The 22,545-nt window shown below is 47.0% G+C and overlaps 1 protein-coding gene across 1 annotated transcript in view; it reads right to left on the bottom strand.

The window, feature by feature from the left end:
- The window catches only part of LOC116849280 (protein jagged-1), a 56,887-nt gene that overhangs the window by 21,535 nt on the left and 12,807 nt on the right, over positions 1-22,545 (bottom strand). Inside the window, exon 2 of the mRNA XM_032826267.1 lies at positions 10,900-11,190. Coding sequence (XP_032682158.1) covers positions 10,900-11,190 — 291 coding nt within the window. The remainder of the gene's footprint in view (positions 1-10,899; positions 11,191-22,545) is intronic.

The raw sequence follows: 22,545 nt of genomic DNA, 5'->3' as shown, positions 1-22,545 counted from the left end.
GAGACCGTCCTCGCTTCCCAATTAGCCGGGTAGCTAATAAATCTCGCGGCGTACCCAGAACTCTCCGCGGAGGGAGACTTCGGGAGCGGGAGAAGGAGAAAGAGCGGAGCCGCGTACAAGGGAGCTGAAGAGAGATGAGAGGCGGAGGATGAAGAGAAGGAGCAAGAGGAGAGAGAGAGAAAAGGATAAAATGACGAGAGAGGGAGAGAGGATCCCGCCGTCGGTGGACGAAGAGAAGACGCTCGTGGAAGAGAGGCGTCCACTATCCGCGAGGGCACAAGGCCAAGTGCACGGCGCGCCTTCTTCCCGCTTAAAGGAACCAAGGTGGAAACGGCCGTGTGTAGTCGCACGGCGATGCTGATGATCGCGGCGCTGGTAGTGGTGCGTTACCAGCATAATATAAGGCGAAAGCCGAGGGAGAGACGCTACGCCTCGCATTAAACGCTCCCAGACCTCCTCGACTCGCGGCTGCGACCGCGGCCGCGTTACTCTGCGAACGTACTTGCGCCGGGCGTGAGTCGACTCAAGGCTTGCGACATCGTGCAATGGATGTGTGTTTGTTATCGCGCCTTGTTGACGATACTCGTGATCGTCGAATGCGTAGAGCGACGAAAGCATGGATCGCTTTCACACGCGCGACTCACCGATTCTCGCGAAAACGATTGCGGGACTGGGAACGGATCGTTGAAGGATCGACGAGGATCCACACATCCGGTTGTAGATCACCCCTCGCGCTACTCGCACATCTCGCGCGCCAATTATATTATATTAAAAAAATGCCGACGAATCATAGAAATCATTAAGTCTCTCGGAGAAAACGCGAATCGAGAGACACTGTGCGTCGCCGTTCGTCCGAACGGTCTCGACAGCCTCTCGAGAGAAGGGAGATTTAAGCGGGAGAAAAAGAGAGGCAAAGAGAGAGAGAGAGAGAGAAAGAGAGAAAGAAAGAGTTTGGTATGCGCTCCGCGCAGCGGGTTCACACACGACCGGCCCAAAGGAGAGGACCTCGGGGCCCCCTTTTTCTCCCTCCACCGCACCCAAGCCCCCCGCGGACGCGGGGATACATCGAAGCGAAGAACCATCGCCCAAAGCGTGGCGACATTCTCTCCTGCCCCCCTCGGCACCCACTCGGCCGGCGCTCGTGTGCACGCCGTTGTATTGTGCACCTGCCTGTGTTTACGCGCGTCCACCGACACGCGCGCCCGCAGCTGCGCATTTAGTAATATAAACGGCCAAATCTCTCGCGAGTAGAGACAGAGCGAGAACCCGGGGAGCGAACAGAGCGAGAGAGCAACCACTGTGATTGCGACCACCCCCGGGGCGATTGGCGTAAAGGGAGCAATTTCGGCGTGGCGAGGCAACAAGAGGACCGGTTCGCGCGGAACTTTCGACAAATCGGCCGCGCTTCCGCGTGTTAAAAGACCCGAGTAATTTATGCGCCCGCGGTGAAATCCGCCCCGGTGCTCGTGAATCGCGCCTCAATGGGGGCAGCTCGTTGATCCGCCGACAGCTACCGGCTCGAGCAGGAAACCGCGTTCGTGCACGTTCGTTTGTAAAAAGTAGCTTCGCCTCGTGTGCGCTATCAATACGAACCTGGCGCCTGACATTAACAAAGAAAAAGAATTCTAGACATATACTAAGAAAAAAATGTTTAGTATTTGTAGCTATAATCGCACATCGAAGAAAAAATTACTATAAATTATGGTCAAGAAAACCATTTTTTTTCTTACAAAGTTTCTTATGTGTAAATGTATTAATAAATTAATGTATTAATAAATTAATAAATAAATAGTGATAACACAATAATTTCGTTGGAAATCAATATTTTTGGACACATTTCTCTCAGAGATATAGAAAAGCCTCAACTCTATAAGATAGTAAAATAAAAACTGCAAATAAATTCGCGCTATTTTGGCATTTTCCCGAACCCGTTGCAACTTTTGGTGAACGATCGAGTATTCGTTCGGGTCTCACACAGACTCAACATTGTACATGGAGGGTTACAGAATATTGAGTATTTTTTACTTGCTCGTTACTTTTTTAACTCCTTTGCATTCTTCCATACTTTGAGGTGTGAAACAAAATGAAAAAAAGACGATACAAAAAACAGGTACAAACGAGGTACAGACTATGTTCAGAACTTGTCTTTTTTTCTGTCGTGTCGAACGACAGGTTTGGATTCGCGCGCGCGCGCGCGGACGTTCTTCGTCTCCTCCGTTCTCATTTGTAACGCGCACGTGTAAACTGTTTTCTTCCTCGCGCAGGTCGTCCCGTAATTAATTCACGAAGCCTCTGTATCTCGTATCCCATCTTCGCAATTTCCGCTTGATCCGAAGTTTCATCTTTCACGACCCGCGTAATCGGGCGAAGCTTTCGGTCGCGCGCGCATCGCACGCTCAATCTTAATTTATGTACTCGCGCATTAACTCTATCGATCTCGCATCTCGTTAACGGCGCACTTGGTAATTATTCAGATTGTAATATATAATTTACAGAGTTCTTTTGGATTATATATCTGAGAACACGCTACATGTTTCCCATTGCGTGGGAAAATCGTAAATAATTTCTCGTTCCAACTGTCCGCCAGTCTCTATAAGAAAGCAATTCGCATAAAATGCTGTACACTTAAAGAGATATTTTGTTGATCCAGATAAAATTCTAAATGTTACACAGTTAAAATTTATAGCTGTTTTCAGAAAGTTGTTTGTGATACATGATATTTACAGCAGCATTCTAGCAATGTCTGCAAGCGCGAATTTAGATGGGCACGAAGATTATACATTCGTTTGTCTTTCGTGATTTCTTTTGTACTAGAGTTAATTTCTCTAAGAAATGTAATTGGTTTTAATCGGACGCCCAAGAGAGACGGCCTTTCTTGCTAAATTTCACAAATAGTTCAGACAGAAATTCTGTCACTGTCATCTGAATTGATTAAATGCAAAACATATGCGACCTCATATGTGTTTGCTGGTCGCTTATCCATCTCAATTAATTTCTCGTATCTAGATAATTGTCGCTACGACTGCAACGCTATTTTTTCGAGTATAATGATAACTGATTGGGTAATAAGCGTGAAAACCTCGCTTGACAGCCGATGAGAAATCGTGCAGATCATTATATTGACAGCGCTACACGATTACATTAATAGAATTCAGATTAATGCATGCGCGTGGGAGACGCGCACCGCGACAGTTGTCGTCGCGATCGTTGATTTTGCGCGAGGAGATTGTCCTCGTACAAGAACCGATCGATCGTGACGGGACGGCCAGCCGCGATCGGCAATCAGGAAATCTTTAATTCGCGCGGACGTAAATCTCGGCGGCGCACGATGCGCCGTGATTGTAACCCCCGCGGGCGATCGCCGGCAAAGAGAGCAATTTCGGAGCGTCGTTCCCCGAAGACCGGTTTGCGCGGAAGTTTTGACAAATCGCTCGCGCTTCCGCGTTCGAAATGGCGCAATTTGCCGTGCGATTAGAAAAAGGGCGCTCGCAACGCGCGCTCGCGACGCTCGCCGGGACGCGCGAGGAAGCGCGCAACGGCCGTCCGTCCGCGATGTAAATCCCCCGGGCGTTATTCATTATTCGTTAGCGCGCGTCGCGTATTAACGGCGCTAATATATTTGAACAACCGTAGGTGCCGCTCGCGGGCTCAGCGAGGTTTATTCATGACGCTATTAAAGCGCGCGGCGCGACCGGCGTGGAGTGCCTGCGTGGCCGCAGCCGCACTTGGTTCCGGCGTCCAAGTGAAACGCTAAAAAGCCATCCTCACGAAAACGATCGTTGTCATTGGACCTCGTTATGCTTCACGATTACCGCCAAATCGTTTCCGTGTATCCGAAGAAGCGTGGCAAAATGTCAAGCAATCGATGTTGCCGCGAGATTGATGACGCAATCCAACGTTAATTTAATCTTTCATTAAATCTTTCACCGTAATAACCATTAAAAAAGTAGCAAAAACGAGAAGAGAGTACAAATCGTTTTTCCAACAAATCATAGCACCTTTCCAGTGCTACGACTTGTTATACGGAAAAAAGAGATTTTACTGCTGCAGCTAATTGTGGCTTACTGAAAATGTATTTGTTGCTAAAAATTTACTTTCTACCGGAGGGAGTCCGCGATGTAACCGGGACATTTAACAAATTGTTTTTGGCGAACAATAAAATAATCTACGTACTAGTATCAGCGGTTTGACTCACCGTAGGCCAGATGTTTGTTGCGTTTGGAGAACCAGTATAGAATTATCATTATTTATAAAATTTGTAAGCGTGATACTTTCTACTGTTGCTGCTACATAGGTTTTATAATTGAATGTATGCCTATTTGGCAGTTATACTTTTAGGCATCCATATATTAGAAGATTTAGCTATCATATATAGATTCACTGAGAGAAACAGTATCTAAAAGTTAGTAAATATTTATTTAGTAGATACCATCTCTATAAAATATATCTACTTAAATCTAAGTTCTTTTATTTAAACTGAATAAATAATTATGAAAACGAAAGTTTTCTTGAGGTTTTAAGAAAATGCATATTTTCTTATTTGAGAAATATTTTATATTAATACACAAAAAGTAAATATACTATTAACGCGCATTCGTCAAATAAATACTATTTCTTAGATATTTTTTCTCTCGGTGTTCTCGTTGCCGTAGTTAACTTTTTTCCATGTAAATCCGCCTGGTAAGAGCGCTGACGACTGTCTTCGGCAGAGGCACGCGAAAGAGGCGGTCTCTCGAATTTATATTCGAACCCGTATCAGAGAAGAAGAATGAAGTAACGCAAGAAAGCCGGAGAATCGATATAGCTGCGAGGGAAAACGGTAGTTTTGTGACGCGCCGCCGCCGGCACAGAGCAAGGTGGATATCGATGGGAATGGAAAACGTTCACGAGACTGTGCGCGCTGCCTGTTTTCGAGACGCGGATGTACACCTGTTCGTCCCTGACTCACGTCGATCCCCGCGGCGTTCCGCGCGACGCGTCTTCGAACGGGCTCCTTCATTTTCGTTCTCCGTTCCTCTTTCGTTGCCGCCGCCGCCCGTCATGATGAATGCCGCTCGGCCGAACATCGTTTATCATTATACGTCTATTATCGAAACTACGATTGTCGGAATTAATCACGTGCCCGGAGAAAGGAGATTAAACGTGCTACGGACACGGTTTCCGACTCAATCCGGAGGCAGGCTTTCCTCCTTTTTGTTCCCGTCCAAGTATCGCGCAGCCGGTGCAGTCGCGCTCGAGAAGCAATCTCCGCGGTCAAAGTCTAATAGTGAGATCACGCGAGAGCGTAGAAATGCATCTAACGTCGATTAGGATCGACGCGATCATCGTATATTATAAACGAGCGCGCGTCGACGCGTAGGGAATGTTGAGTAATTCCCCTGGCGAAACTGAATTCGCGAAAACTCGTCAAACTCAAGCGCGCCAGGTAAGAGTGTCAATGCCCGGGTCTAATCCTAGACATTATTATTGTTTTGGTTATAGTTCTGCTTCAAATACAAATACATTCAAATACAATGGGACACTCTATATAATATAATATCACATATATACTAAACGAAACTGCACAAACTTAATGTTTTCTTTTATTTGCGCAAGACGATAAATGTTATCGATTAATAATTGTATAATAAAACACTAAAGTATTGCTTCATATTATTCACTTGGCATAATACTTTAAATATTTAAAGATATGTTCTGCGAGTATGCGTGGGCGTGGCTTGTGCAAAGGTGAACGTGAACTGCACGTGTATATATACACATATATATTCCACGTTTTGAAAGCATAAATATTCGTATTTAAAGACCAAAATAGTACGTCTTAATAGTAATGTCCAGGATTAGGTACGTGACCGGGAATTGGTAGTTTTGCCTTAAATGTTCACTCGAGCAAGTAGATATATTACGTTGGCCTCGAACGACAATTCTTCGCAGCGTCCACGTGGATTCCGGCGGCGTCTCGTGACGTCTCCCGCCATTCATAGTGGCGCCCAGATTGGAGACATTATGCGCGGGTCTATATGTGTTCCGACGCGTCGACATAGTGGCCGGTCGTGCGTGCCGGTGCATACAAAGCGCAGCGAACAGGTCGCGTATATATGCGACGCGTCGTTGCATGAATCGTACGCTCAGGTTCGCGGAGCGCATTGGCATTAGTCGAACTGAGCCGGGGGAGAGAAATTATCGAAAAGGATCGGCGGATCAATCGAGAGAAGAGACAGAGAGATAGAGAGAAACGGAGAGGACACGACGGCGAGAGGATCAGAGAGAGGGAGAGACAGGAGGAAGAGGATCGCGGCTGCGACGGTGAGGAGCGAGAAGGGCGAGAGGAAAGGACGCCGAGTCGGAGAAAGGAGACGCGAAACGTGCCTGTTCGAAGATGCATATAGCATCGAGAGGGATTGTGCAAAAGCTCCGCCGTACTCTCATCTCGCCGATCGCTTCTCGTGCTATTATGCCACTACCGGAGGGAAAGAGAAAGATAGATCGAAGAAGAGGGAGAGGGAAGGGAAGAGAGAGAGAGAGAGAGAGAGAGAGAGAGAGAGAGAGAGAGAGAGAGAATACAGAGGGAAAGAAATAGAGAGGGACGCTTACTCCCCTCCCTGTATTCCTCCTAACATCAGTATTGAAATTAGAAGCGGGGAAAGTCGACGACGATTACAACGTTTGACGCTGGCGGCCGGGACTATCGCGGCATCACGTTCGCGTAAACTAGGTCGCTATTAGAAAACTCCTGCGAGATCGCGGGCGATATCCGCGTGTGTAACTTATCGAAAGTTACACACGTGCACAGGCAGTGAAAGAAGAGAGAGAGATTCCCTCACTGTCTCGGCGATGTGTAACACGAGATGTGAAAAATTATATCCTTATAAATAAATATATAAATAGTTTCGCACGTTTCTCTCCATCTATCCTGTATGTCTAATAGAATTGGACGATTCAATTTACTGCGAGGCGACGAGTTTCGGACGATTTTGAACTATGTTGCGCACACTTGATTCTCGCGACAATGCATGTGTGACGACCGTTCGCTCAACCGCGAAGGAATCATTATAGGATGCTGTTTCACGATCTTCAATAGCGATACGTACGATATAATACCGTATGTGAACGTCTAAGCAACATCTTCGTGCGCGATCGAGCTATCGGTGCGATCCGTTGTTTAGCCTCGTCGTCGAGAATCGGCCAGGAGATTTCTATCGTCGAGAAGGTGGCTCTCTCGAGTGTTCTCGAGTCAGTCGCTGAAACACAGGTGGCATTCGGTAGCGCGAGTGCACCCGCCGCTCACTCCGACGTACAGGCAGCGACGGCGAGATTATACGTACCGTATTCAATCAGCGGAGACGATAATGACGGCATTATCCGCGGCGGCGATGAAAGTCAGGCGCGTTTACCGTTTTTCGAGGTGGCGGCAGACGCGCTGCGCGAAAATGGCTCCACAGTTATTACACGTGGCGCGGCGAACGCGCTGGTCAGATACCGAGGCATCCGGGCTTTTATCTCCGGGCGGCCCCCTTATCCCACCCCCGCGCCTCCCCTTCGCGCCTTATTCATCGTCGCGCACAACGAACGAGCCCACACTCTCTCGCGCACCCACGTGTACGCTTCCCACATACTATACGCTCCTTTTTATTACGCACCCGCGGCACCATAATTGAATTAGACCGGCGAAGCGCTAAACGATCGAAGGTAGCTCGCGCGCGGGCGGATCGTGGAGGAACCCTTCGCGGAAAGGAAGCAATTTAAACGTTTCCGTTTATGTCCCTCGCGGTGATCCTTCAAGAGAGAGACCGAACGTAGGAGAGAACGAAGAGAGAAAGAGATCGAGAGAGTGAGAGAAGGAAAAACAGGGCCCGCAGTCCTTTGTCGCGCTGGGCCCTCCTCCTCCTCTTTATCTTTTCTCGGAGGATACTCGCGAGCGAGTTATGAAATATACAAACAGAAAACGTTAGCTGTGCGTGGCGCTCTTCAAACAACCCACGATACGCGCGTGTAGGCAGGTGAGATAGGTGGGTGAGCACAACACGGCTGCGCTTTGGGACCGCTCGGCTCGACTTGCGGGAATGCGTGTCAAACAAACGCGGTGCCCTTCGAGGCCCGTCAGGCACCCACCGAACCGTCGTCTGAAGAAGGCACTCTCGACACAGGTCCCCTGTGTGTACGCGCGCTCTCGCGAGGGCACGCCTCGTGCGCACTCCAGCGAGTCTCTCGAGGACTGTTTGGGGCCCCCTCGAAATCGCTCGTATATTATGCCGTAATTACGTCGGACGACGACGACGACGACGACGACGACGACGACAACGATGAACGGTAGGTGGTGGGCGCGCTACTAATTAGGTACTGACGTTGCTTGCCTCGGCGGAGAGACACAAGTGCGCGGGCTCTTCAGAGCCCCGAAAAGGACGGGACTTTCCTGACGAGTCGTGCTGCGTGTGCGACAGCGAACTGCACGACTGTTTCGTAGCGTCACGAGGTTTACAATATGTCGATGTTGTAAAGATAACATGATAAACACTCGACGTCGAAATAGGGATACCCAGAGTTCCTCAAGCCATATTTAGGACATTGACCACCATTTGTAGGGGGGAGATGAGTGAGAGAGAAGCTGCAGCTTGCTTCGTCATTTCAGTCTTAAAAAGTTTTTGCCTCTCTCTTACTAGTGTTTCTCCCTTATTCCCACTCATATCATCCCTACAAATGGCGGACAGGACACGGACCAATCAGGAATCATCGTGCTTTGCCCTAACTCTGACTAGAGGAACTCCAGAGGTACACTTCCTTGAAGTGTTGCACCCTCTTGTACTTCTTTTTCTTCTTCATCCGTCCGATCCTTGCTCGCTCGACTCCGAGCGAGATTTACACGCGGGACTACTATCCCGTCGGTGAAGAATGTGGGAAACGAATCGCGATTAACAACCGCGCGCGCGGGACGCGGTGCTCTCCGCGGCTGCAATTTTCTCCAGATACCGGGTGTACAAAATTCGCGCATAAAATCGCCGGTCGTTCACGGCCGACCGAACTGATTCATAACTACGGAAGAAGTGGCGGCAGAGGCCAACTTCAACATGGGTGAACGATCGTAAAAATTCGCCGCGCGAAAAGACGAGCAGAGGGGGGAGAGAGGAGAGGCGAAGCAGGGGAATTCAAGGGGAGAGAAAAAGAGCGAGAGGAACAGAGAGAAGGAGGAGCGCGACGAGGAGTCGTGCCCCAAGCGGCTGGAACCAAACTGGAATTCTACGCAACTGCTCCGCGGATGGGAGAAACCAGCGGACCGGAAACCCCGCGCGATCCGAGAATCTCTTGGACGCCTCGCGTCGACAAAGGAATCGGGCCGAGAAATTCACGATATACATACATATATATATATATATATATATATATATATATATATATATATATAAAGCGAAAAGTTGTGAGCGCTTTTACCACCGCCGCCTCGGTCGTTAACATCGTCGTTGCGAAAGAACGGCGGCGCTCGCGATTCACTCGGCCGGCTTTCGACGATTTCGAGAATGGGAAGCTCGAAGCGGGAACGCCGATAGACACGCACATACGTACACGAATATGCGCGCATACACGGCCGACCCCCGGGGGCGGCGTCGCTAATGAGACGCTCTCTCGGCATAGTGTCACGGCGTCGATGATAAATGATTCGTGCGGCCGATTCGAGTCCGAATGTGTCGTCCCCTCGTTACGTCTTCATCGCCGTCCGTCCGCCTTTCGTGGCCGGCGACGGCCATTGTGCCGGTGACCAAACAAAATTACGGGCCCCGCCGCGCGCACATCGGCGTTATTAATCGCGCGACATCAAATTAAGCGCGTCGTCCCTCGCCTCGTGTAACGGCGGTTGGCTGGGATTTTCGGAGTCGGCTGCGGTGCGTTCTCACGGATATTAGGTGCCTGCGCTCGTACAAGACGTTTTGGCACTCGACTGCTCGTTCTTTCTCTTTCTCTCTCTCGGAATGCCTTTGGCCCGTATCCTCTCTCAACGCGCTTACTTAGGCGTCAAATGTGAGCGTCTGATTCTTGTCTCACGTTGACATTGTACGCGATTTCCGTATTAAGCGAATAGCGCCGGCGAATACGGTACACGAAAAGAGTATACGTCGCGGTAAACAAGAGCGCGATACGAGGTTTGCTGATTCGAGTGTAATTAAGACTTGTACGATTGTACGGTGTAAGGTGCATTTGCAAGGTCCTTATTGCAACGCGATATTAGGTTGATTCAGATATCTTCTCTCGTAGAAGACACATTTCGCTTGAGTGTGTCGGCATATTTTTATTTTTAAAAATGCTTAGTTCGCGACATTTGTTCGGGATTCGTAGCAAGACTTCTCAAAGTCAACTTGTGAAAATCGCATTAAAATAAATATACGTTTCAGTCCTGTTATTTGGAGTTGCTTCAATATGTTAAAAAGTCGACGCTTGTCTTACAAATATACGACAATTTTGCGTAGAACGAAAATGTAATGAAAATTACTGTGATTATTGTCCAACAGTGTAAGGTCGTATCATAAATTCCTAGTGCCTGAATGATTGAAAATTTAATGTAGCGTCTAAGAGAGCAAATATATCGAAATATACCGATGAGCATAGTAACAAAATTGAAATAATTAAAAACAAAGGTTAAAACAACAGTACTTTGGCGAGCAATCACAGAAGACTAAAATTGTGTCAAAAGTAAAAGACAATCGAACTGATTGCAATAAAAGTTGCCACTTTAAACTAAAATAGAAGAAGTCGTGGAGTGTATAATATATTTAAAATAGATAAATAGATATCTAGATAATTCATGAGATCATTCGTGTCAATCTGTAGATTTAAAAGGGAAAAAAGAAACTATAATACTCTTTTTGTGTAGATGTAGCTTATCGTAATACCTCATCAAGAGACACGACTTACCGTCCATCGGAAGGTGAAGGGTAGTTGCAGGGTGACAGGTTCGGCGAAGGTGAAGCTATTCGGGCCGAGGGCGTGACTAGATACGTTGCCGAAGCTGCAGGTGCCGATGGCAGTGACATTCGACTGATACTCCTTGAGACAGAGCCAAAAAGCCGTCGAGCAGGGCTTCGTGCACGGCGGGAACCCTCCTCCCCCGTCTCCCCCGCCGCAACACCTACCGTCTACCAGGGTGCCCCTGTTGTTCGACAGCGAGAGGATCTGCACCTCGAAGTATCCGCTCGCGGTTGTCGCCTGCAACAGCGAATGATGATATCTTCAACAATTGCATAAAATTTTAGTCATGCTCCTGTCGATACAATCGCTGCAACGAACAAAGCGCGATTGCGCAACATGTCGAGAAGACGTCCAAGACCCGTATCAACAGTCATCAGCTGAAACTTGTTTCACGTGAGATACTCGGATTTGTATTCAGAGTTCAATTTCCAAGCTTTTCAGTTGAATTACAACATATGTGATATTTATATCTATAATCGCGATTCAACTGTGAACGATTCTTACCTAACTCTGAATTGAAATCTGAATATCTCATCAGAGACGAGTTTCAAGTAATAATTATTCATATGACGGGCTCAAATGTCAGGTAGAAATCTCTAAAGTTGACGCTTTAAGTGAAAAAAAGTAACGAAGAAAAAGAAAAGTAACGAAGAAACGAAGTTCAGAAGGCGCTCAATTGCGTAACGACTCGTCGAGCATTGCGCTATTACGTAAATCGTGGAAAACGAACCGAAAGTAATTAACGGGAAGGGGAAAATATGCGTTGCGAAAGAGAAAAAAAGACAGAGAAAGAGATCTTCTCGTAAAATTCGGTCCGCACACTTGTGCCGGCGAGCGCGGAGACCTGAGCAGCCTCGGGTTACAGTTCGTTATTGCGTATCGTGGAAACGGAAGTCTCGTGTTAATATCTCGAAAGAGAGACGGAGGCCTCGGGCGAACGCACCGAATGCAGCAGCAGTAGCGGCAGCAGCTTCGGGCCAATCTCGGGAAAGAAATCGGGCAGGTTTCGAAACGACCGCGGCCGGGCAATTTTCGAGTTCGCCGCGCCAATACGACGTGCCGTTACGCGCGATACGCATCGCACATTCTACGTAGACACGGTTTACTTCGTTCTCACACATGCACAATCCTTACCTGCGACGGTTCGGTTCGTTCGAGGACTTTTAATAAGAGGTGATTCGAATAACAGAGGCGCGCGTGTGCAAAGTGAGCGAGCGGAATTAAGTGAACGAGAGCCGTCGTATTTTTTAATTTTCGTCAAACTTCTTCGGGTAATCTGGAGCCAATACCGTCCCGACCCGAGGAATGCCGAAGCGTTCGCGAATTCCGAAAAATTAGCCGATGAAAGTAAGGAGTGTCCGATGAGTTATATCTCAACGAGACAGAATAATTCGTGCAATTGCGAGTTTCTTTGTTAATCTCAAACGAGTTTTAGCAGAATTTTTATTTGACGCTTCGTTGTGCCGAGAAAATAACACAGTATATACAGAGAAACCCATACTACAGTAAATTTTACTTGTTTCAAGTATTTCGTAAGTTTTTTCATATTCGCAAATCTACTATAATCCTCTGCGTGCAATGTTAAGTCTGAGAGACTCGAAAGAATGGTCCCTCACCAACTTTCGTAAAAAATCCGGGAAAATTTCGAAATAACGCAAATCTGTTTTTTATTTTATCATGCTTTTAAGACTTTTCTAGATTTCTGGAAAAAATATGTCCAGGGATACTGATTTCCAACAAAGTTAAAATAGTTCAAAATTGTTCGAATCTGACAGATCCAAATTGTATTGCATGTCCCAAAAAATATGATTGTACGTGAAGGAAAAAGTTTATCATCCTAGTAAGTTCAGTGTTTCAATCAAGAATGTTAAATTAAAGCCAAAGTTCGATTTGCTTATAGAGACAAATCAACTGTTTCTTCTACAATTTTATTCTTAAGAGAAAAGAGAATAAATTCTTCTTTTATTCTTAAGAGTAAAGAGAATAAATTCTTCTTTTGAGTCCATGATAATGAATTTCTCTAGAATTTGTGACGAGTATATTTTCAGACTGTTATCAAGAAGGTATTCTTTGTTGAAACTAACGAAGCAGCAATAAAAGGATCAAAGTAAACCGAGTAATCGCTTCTCTTAGCTGTAAAATAATACCTTTTTGTGTATACGCGAGTGAGAGGTAACCCGTATGAGAACGCTGTTTAAAAAAAAATCGATCTTGTAACAGTGTTGCGTACATTTGCAAAGAGATAGACGCGACTGGAAATACGGGATCGCAAAGTGTACCTGCGCGATCGCAGGTCGATCACGCGCCGGTGCGTGTGCGGGTAGGCACACACTCGTGCGTGCGTATGTGTGTGTATGTGTATGCCGTTCGTGTGCATGCACGAGCCCACGTAATTACCCGTAAGAGTAAGATCGAAGGTAGAAAGCGCAAAGGATCGTCTGCTGGCCTTTGCTTTTCCATAACGCGCTTCCTTCTACGTTATATAAGGCCGATCTCGCGAGTGACATTTCAGCGGATCGTGGCGTCGAGCAGCCGTGAGCTCCACGATTCGGCATGTGTCGAATAAATCGGAAAATGACCGAAGAAGGTGATTATACACAGTGCATGGTAATCCGCTTTATGAACCTCTCTCATTTCACCGAATGGTCTGTGCGCTCAGTCCATGCTTTCAGCGAATTTCAGTGAGCACTTGGCGCTTTACGATCGAACAGTGGCTGCGAAGGCGACCTCGCGTATACAATCTCCGCCTGAGTATCCCCTCGTTAACGCCGTAAAAATAATGTCGCCGTAAAAATAATGTCGATTTATCTCTGCGTTAACCCGACCTGTCCGCCAATAGCAATAATTATCACTTTGTGACGTGATGTACTTCTATTGATACTGTCTGATGCTTTTTACTTGTTTGGAAATTGGTCACGACTCCGACTCTCTCTCTCTCTCTCTCTCTCTCTCTTTCTTTCTCTTTGGCTTCCCAGCGACGACGTCGACGTCGTCGTCGCGTTTCCCGTCGCCCGTTTACGACGATGATGACGACGACGACGACGATAAATCCTGCAGTACGAGCGTTTCCGCGCGTAGAGGTGCGTTTATTTGGAAAGCGAACGCCGGCACGCGGAGTTTTATTAGCTGAGCATACTTATTCTGGAGGCTCTCTCGCTTCGCCGGTAACCTCCTGCCTCCGTGCGGGGTCCTACGGCCGGCCGTGGAGGATCCTGGGCCGCGAGAGAGCAACGTGCGCTCCGCAAACTTTGCACAGTCCGCTCACGTGCCGGCGAGAAATTGCCGGAGATACTTTAAGCGAGCCGACGCGGAAGAGCCTCTTCGATGGAGCCGCGGATGGGCGCTCGCGAGTCTCTCCCTTGCTCTTTCTCTCGACGGGAGATACCTTCGAGGGAATCGCTCGTGGACGCGACGTGAATATCCAATGAAATTTCGACACTGGGCTAGAAGGCGCAACGTAAATACATCCGATAACATGCTAATGACTTCGGTACTATTTTTTGCACAGTAGAAAGATATGCTAATATCACTTACGTTAATAACGTTACATAACGACTAGTGTAACAGTGTATCGTTACCTTTTAGAATATACACGTAATATCGTTATCTTTTAGAATATACAACTCGGAATATATGGATAATATCATGCGATGTAATGATAATAAATATTGGGATATATTTAACGGTAACGCTATTTAGTCGGAGGAATAAATGTTAGATAATTTCGTTAAATAATTTCATGCAGTATTCGAAAAAGGCAAGTTTTACTCCCCTCGTGTGAGCTCTCTCTCTTTCTTCAGCGAACTTTTACTCAATTACACTTATTCGAAAACGTGAGAAACGCGTTCTGTCTTGAGCTTGAGTTCAATCACCGGAATTCAATCACGACGACGGCTTTCGCGACTCTGACTACGTTCACCAGTTGAAGAGAGGCGCGACCCAGTGTCGAGTGTCTGCGTGTGTCTCTCTTTCTCCGTCTAGTCTAGCGTTTTCCCACATGGCCGCAGTCGACCGCCACCCAGCGATAATTGAAGTTCCCCGGGGCTGTCGAGGTGTAATAAAGGGTGGACACCTCGTATTAGCGACCACTTCCCCATCCTGCGCCGCGCCTTCAAACTTCGCAGTGATCACTTCTTTCGTCTCTTTCGCAGCGACACTCGGCTCTTTCGCGGTTATTAGGTTGAAAGTTCATCCCTTTCTAACCATACGTTACGCGCGGTGCATTATAATAATATCGCGTGTGTGTGAGTTGGTGCGCGCGCGAGCGCACTTTGCTCTTTGATCAGATCTTCTCGATACGAAAAAGGTGATCTTTAATTTTCAATCAGCATCGCGCTTTCGACGACGCGACCGCACGGAACACTTCCCGAGGAGAGGCTTGACTTTCCCGTCGTTCCCACGATGATCAGAACACGAGGTCCAGCTCAGGCTGCGAGATTGATTTCTGGACACCTGGTACGTGCAGCGGAGTGTTTTACGGGCATTTTATCCCCATCGCGGGTGTGTTACCGTGGCCGTCAGCGCGTATACACCTTCGTAACCTGTTACAACGCTCTCCGCTCCACGTGCGTGTGCGCGTGCACATGCACGTGGTGTATGTATGCGGCTACGTGTACGGGAGACGAGCAAAGGAGACGTCCTTCGGTGAACGCGTCCGAGTGAGCGTGCGCGCGCGCGCACGTGTGTGTGTCCGTAGGTGGGTGTAATGTATGTGTGTGTGCATGTGTGTGCGTGCGTGAGTGCTCGCGCTGCCGCTCGGTTCGCCGGAGAAGAGCCTTTCCTTTCCGCATAGCCAAGGTGCAGCGAGCCATACCTCGGTGCGCCTACTTTTATACACTTCTCGTGGAACTCCACCGCGGCTAGTACGAATAATTCGCTCGGACGGACGGACGGACGGACGGCCGAAAAAAACGCCCGCGAAACGCATACTGAGGAACGACTCTAGCGTGTCCTCTCCTTCGTGTCTTCCTCCACTCCTTTGTTCTGCCCACTTCCGAGGAAATTCACTCGTCGAGCCGCGCTCGCGAAAACCGTGCGCGTCGCTTTCGAAAAGAAGCCGATTTTCCTTTCACGAGCGGCAATTATCGCGCGGGATCCTGCGCCGCGTATTCCTCCTCGTTGCACCTCGATTTTACAATGAACGAGTCAATGAATAATGAAAAAGTAAAATTTCCTATGAAGACTGTGATGTTTCTTCGTCGAAGTCTCTTGCGCGATTGTTTTACGTCCAAAGAGAGAACTCGTAATACATCGAATATATATTTCTCATTTTTTAAATATTTCTTCTTTAGAGTGGAAGAAATTTCTATTAAGAACAAGATTTGTACTGTAAACAAAAGATAAAATTTCTCTAACTTTAAGAATATTCTGCTTATAGAATATTTCTCTTTTAGTTTTAGAAGAATCTTCTTAAGGCCATATATAAGAATAAAATCCTCCAGGATTTTCAGAGGATTCCGCTAAGAATGAAATTGTATTTTTTGGCTGTAATGTCGTCGGTAGCGCTTGTCGATCAACGACAAGGCAACTCAAGAAAAAATAAGAGGGGACTCGGATGTCGCACCGGTGTCGATCCGACAAACTGGTAGTCATCGCTACTTAACTCGAGGATGATAAACCGATTTGAAGAGCGGGTAAGTGTGGAAGGTGGGGTCGTGCAAGTCGATTGTTATCGTCGATCTCATTAGCGCGGGGTAAACGTAAGCGGGGAAAATGGACGCGTGGTATATATGTAATTATGTAAATACGTAATTACAGCCGGCTATGATTATGTAAATCCGCGGAAGAAGTGTTCTTAATATCTTAATTGCGAACCTGCTACCGTACTGTCGCAGCGGGACGCACGAACGAAGGCGGCCTCGTATCTTATCATTAGATGCTAACGCTAATTGGAAAGCGCGGTGCAGCGCGGACTATAAAAATTTTCCATTTAAATACGCTAAGTAACCCGTGTTACTTTAAATAGCATGCGACGAACGAGCCCGAGCCGGGTAATCGATGCACCAATATGGAAGGAAAAAGGAGAGACTCGTATAAAATACGGGCCTACGTAATAATTTTCTAAAACTGATTACGCGCGGATGCGATCTCTCTCTCTCTCTCTCTCTCTCTCTCTCTCTCTCTCTCTCTCTCTCTCTCTCTCTTTTTCTCTCCCTTTTTCTCTCCCTATTTTCTCCGCGCGCGCTAATAAAAAGCGAACGTGAATTATTCCTTTTTATTATCCGCCTTTATCTCGCCAATCATCGCAGATTGCGAAGCACAGCGGCACCGCCATCGAACGCACGACTCGCAAAAGGGAGGTGAGGAAGAACGTCGGCAGAGAAGCAGAATAGATAGAAAAGGGAGGCACAACGGCAACTACAACGCCGCGCCGACGACTGACGCGATTTCGGTTTCGAAAATCGTCCGGGCCTTTCATTTTATCTCTGAGCTCCCAAGTCGTAGGTAGTAATTACCGGTGGCCGCTACCTGCCCGAGTGAAATAGACCTACCGAACACCATTTAATTTTATACCGTAGAATCTGCACGGACGAATCGCCTTCAGTGTGTATGCGTTCTCCAGCGTGCGTGCGTGTGCGCGTTTGGTCGCTCGTATTGTACGTCTCGTTTCTGCAACGGCGCACCGTTGCGTTTCGCGCGCGCGTTTTACGGGCTTGTGTTGCTCCGGTACGAGCTCACAGTCCCTGCGCGGTCCATATATCTCTCTTCCTCCTCACCGAGAAATAGGGAGACCTATACTTAATATTATTTGCTACCCGCTCTTAGGCCCCGTCGGCAAGGCTGCCGGAGCTCTTCCTCTCTCTCCTCTTCTGACCACGGATCGACTACAAATTACCGAAATAATTAAAAACTCTTACTTCGCGTGGGAAGTCCTGCGCAGACTCCCGCCGCGCTCGCTCCTTTATCATCGCATAGGTGGTACACGTCGAGACGATCGAGGTCACTAGATCGGATCATCCGAGTTTCGATTAAATAATTCTCTCTCGCGAATCGCCTCCAATGGTCATGGACGAAATATTCTCGACACCCCGCGCTATGTATTTCGTTAAATGCCTCTTAATAGAGAAGAAGGACGTTATCGTGAGCGTCTGCGATTGTACCTCGTCGACGAGACAAAGTCACGTGATCGCGAGAAGCAAAAATCACGGGGCAAGATGATAAGCCTACGCTCGTTTAAATGGCGAGATTAATAATCGCGGCCACGAGAAGTGAATTATATTTTTCTATTCTTTCACGTAACTATCAATTCAATTTAACCGTGAAGGGGCGCGTTTAAAACACTCCATCGATCGAGCAATAAAACCCAAGAGGTAATACTCTACCCCTGCTGCGATAATTATAAGACAGGTAATTTTCGTTTCGCAGTCGCTTAGCGGTAAGATTAAATTTTCATAAGCACACGCCTTACTTTCCCATTAGAACTATTATAAAACCGTCAAACTGTTGTTCCCGCCCGCCCACCTGCTCTCTTCACGTCCCTCGTGCATGCCATCACCTCGTGGAGACCCACTGAGAGGACCCATCGACGAGGAAACGCGATGACGCACACATATCACACGCGCCTCACTTTCCCAAGTGATTTCAGATCCCAGTTGGACTCAATCGATGCGTGGGTGTATCGTGTTCGCCATAGACTCATGGGAACTTGTCGTCGGTAACAAAACGACGGAGCGCTGCTGCGCTTTTGTTAGGCCAACCGGAGGAAACTCGATCGAAGGCTGAACCGAAATCGCGCGGCCGCCTCTCATCGACTCTTAAACGTCTTCTACCTGCCGTCCTTCTCTCCCTTTCGCGAGACACATGCGGCCGAAACGGTGGGAACAGGTGTGAGTCGAGAGTGTTTTCGTGACCCGCACGCCTCCTCCACGCAAGGCGTCCGTCTGGAGAGACGCGCGGGCAAGTATATTGGTTTCGTTCTGTTAGCTAATAAGTGTATATAACGCTCGATAAAATCTCAGTGACGCTTTGCTCATTCCAATCGAGCGTTCATCGCCCGCTGTGCTCTAACCCTCTCCCAAGGTAGCTCGTTTTCATGTCGTAATTAATTTTGCGTTGGTAGTAATAACGCGACACGGCACGTTTTTACCTCTACGTGTAATCATATTTTTTGGGACATACGATACAACTTACGTCTGTTTGACTCGGGCAACTTTGAACTACGCTGATACACAAAAAAGATTTAGGAAATAAAAAATATTTATTTGCAATAGGTACTAACAACATATTTATTTATTTGTATTGATATAAAGTATCTTTCAAATAAGAAAATATATATTTTTTTAAATTTTGTTTTTTATGAAAGCAATTAGAAAAGATTTTTTATTAGTATCCACCACAAAGAATATCTTTTATTTTATTTATTTACTTATTATTATAAACTCTCTCTTTATTGCAAGCAAATCATGCATTTTTAGATATTTTTCTCTCAATATACTTTCGCTGAGAAAGATAGTAATCCAAAATCTGCAAACAGATTTGCATTATTTCGAAATTTTTCGGGCTTCTTTGTCAAAGTTGATGAGCGATCGAATATTTATTCAGACCTCACAGACATTGTACGCAAAGGATTAATTTCGCGAAATACGTATAGTTGCGAAGAATGATAATAAAACACGAGGCAGCAAAACATTATAACTGATCGGCCTCGCGTTCGGATCATCGTTTACATACCTGCGAATCCTCAAACTTTCCACTCCGTGAATCTACTGAGTCTGCAATATCAATTATGAGCAAGGTAACTTCGTAAATCGTAATGACTCCCCTTGACTCGCTCATCTTACTTCGCGGTCGCTTCTTTTTCTCTCTCTCTCTCTCTCTGTCTTTTCCTCTCGGTAAGAACTCTGAAGTGTAAAACAATCAAGCCGCGGGACCGCCTGGGGCGCCAGCACAAAAGGCCGTCGCGCTGATCCGCGCTCAGCGAAAAGAAAGCGGTGGCCGCGGTCTCTAATCAGCGGACTATAGATTACGGGGGCGATTATTCCCGATTACACGTTGTGTAAGTACGCGCGACAGTGGCCGCGGCGATTATACCGGTAAATCGAGTAAGGCGAAACGCGATAATAAATTAAAAGGAAAAACGGTGCCTCTCCCCCTCACCCTCCTCCTCCTTCTCCTCCTCCAGCGCACCCTACCACCCGTTGATGGCGACTAAGCGTTAAGGCGCGCACTTAATCATAATCGACGCTGCGGCGCGCCGCTGCTCGAGTTCAGTGAACACGAAAATGAGCAACGAGCCGCGAGGAGGTACCCTCCGGTGCGCGCACGGGGCCCCAAGAACGACCACGGGTCCCCCGTTTGAATTTCAGATAGTCTCATTATTGAAATTCCCAAACAAAACAAACTACCGGCGATAAATCCCGCTATGTCGTCCTCCTGCGACGGCCGGCCACGTCGCATATTTCCGTCGCGTCTATTCGTTGCGAAATGCAGCATGTAAAATGCACACCCTATGCATTTGAGATGAGGTAAAGAAGGAGTTCAAATATGTGATTTGACACGTCTCGGCCGTAATATCGTTTTAAGGCAGTCAGCTAGCCAGCCAGCCGGCCGGTCGGTCGGTCGGTCGGCCAACGCTGGATAATTTATTCATTCCGCGTGCAACGACCGATACCACGGGACTGTGTGTCTTCGTGGAAGATAAAGGATTATTAAATTCCCCTCGTATCGTCACCGATGTGTAATTTGTTTCGCGCAGGTCGACGAGCCTTTCCTTGCCTTCGGCGACGCGGTGCGACGCGATACGATACGACGCGACGCTTCCTCGAGGAACGCGGTGCGAAACGGAGCAACTGTTAATAGGCTGCCGCGGAATTTCACCGGTCGCACTTGCCAACGTCCACGAGACCGTCACTTTGTTGTCCACGGCCGTCAGCGGGCGGCGTACGCAAAGAAATCACTTAGTAATGTCAGCGAAATCTTAACAGCCGATTTGAACTTAGCAAAATTATCATTTCGCTGTCAATGCCAAGAGTTCTATCATAGACAATTCGCTGTGAGATACAAATTTACTAGCTGAAATTAGAAATATGCATTTGTTCGAGTAGCTGAAAAAGGTAGCAGCTATTTTGAAACATTTTACGCGCGTGAATCCCGAAAATTTAGCTCTGCAAGGAACTAACCTTGCAGTTCACTGAACTCATATGTGTATATGCGACAGTGTCGAATAGTGCTCCGCATAGAAATACGAAATACAACGAAATATGAGATGCGAAATATAACGTGAAAACTGTATATTGCATATGGGAGAGGGTTTATACGCGTCACCCTAGAAATTTATCTTCAGTAACAACGACATTAGCTGTCCCTATTTCAATGACACATCTCAATTGCCACAGTTATATTTGAGCTCCTACGGCTAATTCTTTTTCTGCGTGCGAGGAAGTAAGAACTATGAAGGTGGTCAATGAAGCACAGAGGCACCCGTGAAAAAAGGGACGCGCCTTTCTTCCTTGAGCGAGAATGGTATTCGCATCGTTCTCGCACCGGCGAGTTTCTCTCGCGCTCGTTCTTCTTGCCAGGTTTTCAATCGAATAACGGAAGCGCGTTCGGCTCGAAGAAAATCCGATTAACGCGAATTCGAAGAAACTGTGTCAGTCTTCGCGGAAAGAAAGGCCGTCTCGATGAGACCCACCCGAACGGACCACCGAGTAGAGTATCTTCGGTTACCCCTTTCTCGCGCAGTCTATCTCCATCAACACGACGTTGCAATCTCCACGTGCTCGTGCAATCAGCCGCCGGATAGTGTAAAACATAGAGACGCGCGAATCAGGAATTTCCCATGTCGAATCGATTTGAATGGAATTCCGTCCATTTGAATCGAATATGACAGATCTGCGTTTCAATTTCCGCCATTTGAAATTTTTGAATAATTCGAATTCAAACAGTAAGAACTCGAATTAAATCAAATTGAATCTCACCTGATTCGATTGAATTCAATATCAATAGTTCGCATATATCTAATAAAATATACAATTGTTAATATCCTCAGTCATTGGCACTCTAGAAAAGCCAGATTTTTCTTGCGCGTAACGGTATCTGTTTACGGTTTTAGTTGAGCAGATCTCTTTCAGGATGATAGAGTGCAGGCAAGTTTAATGTTGCAATACTGATCGCAAGAGAAATCAACTTCTTTTGCAGTGTCAATGACTAAGAAGTGGAGGGGATATCAAGAACTGCACGGAAAAAAATTTCAGTTCATGCAACTGAATGGGGACTAGGCGAAAAACTCCGTTAGCGAGAAATAATATCTTTGTTACGGTAATCGAAAACACTCATCTGAACAATTGCATTGAAACTCGGTTGAGACAATTGATTGAATAGAAACCTCCTACGGGAATTTTGTTTCTACAGCCGAGTTTTTTATCTGGTTATTAGCTAACAGAAAATTCGGTTATATTAAAGAAGTTGTTCCTTGTGGGTGTTTTACTCCAGCTAAAAGATAGGACGATCCATTTGACGCTGCAAGCGCTTCGGAGCGCCGTATAGATCAATCATAATCTTTGTTTACGCGCCCCAAAGCTTTGTAACTTCCAATGGACCCTACTCAAAGTTTAAAGCCCAAAACACGCTCACTGCGATCTCTCTTGAGGGGGG

This window comes from Odontomachus brunneus, unplaced genomic scaffold, assembly GCF_010583005.1.
Source record: "Odontomachus brunneus isolate Ranch 3 - 2012 unplaced genomic scaffold, Obru_v1 Obru_scaffold_005, whole genome shotgun sequence".
Classification (NCBI taxonomy): domain Eukaryota; kingdom Metazoa; phylum Arthropoda; class Insecta; order Hymenoptera; family Formicidae; genus Odontomachus; species Odontomachus brunneus.
Note: the sequence above shows the minus strand (reverse complement) of the source record. Positions and strands in the feature narration are given on the sequence as shown.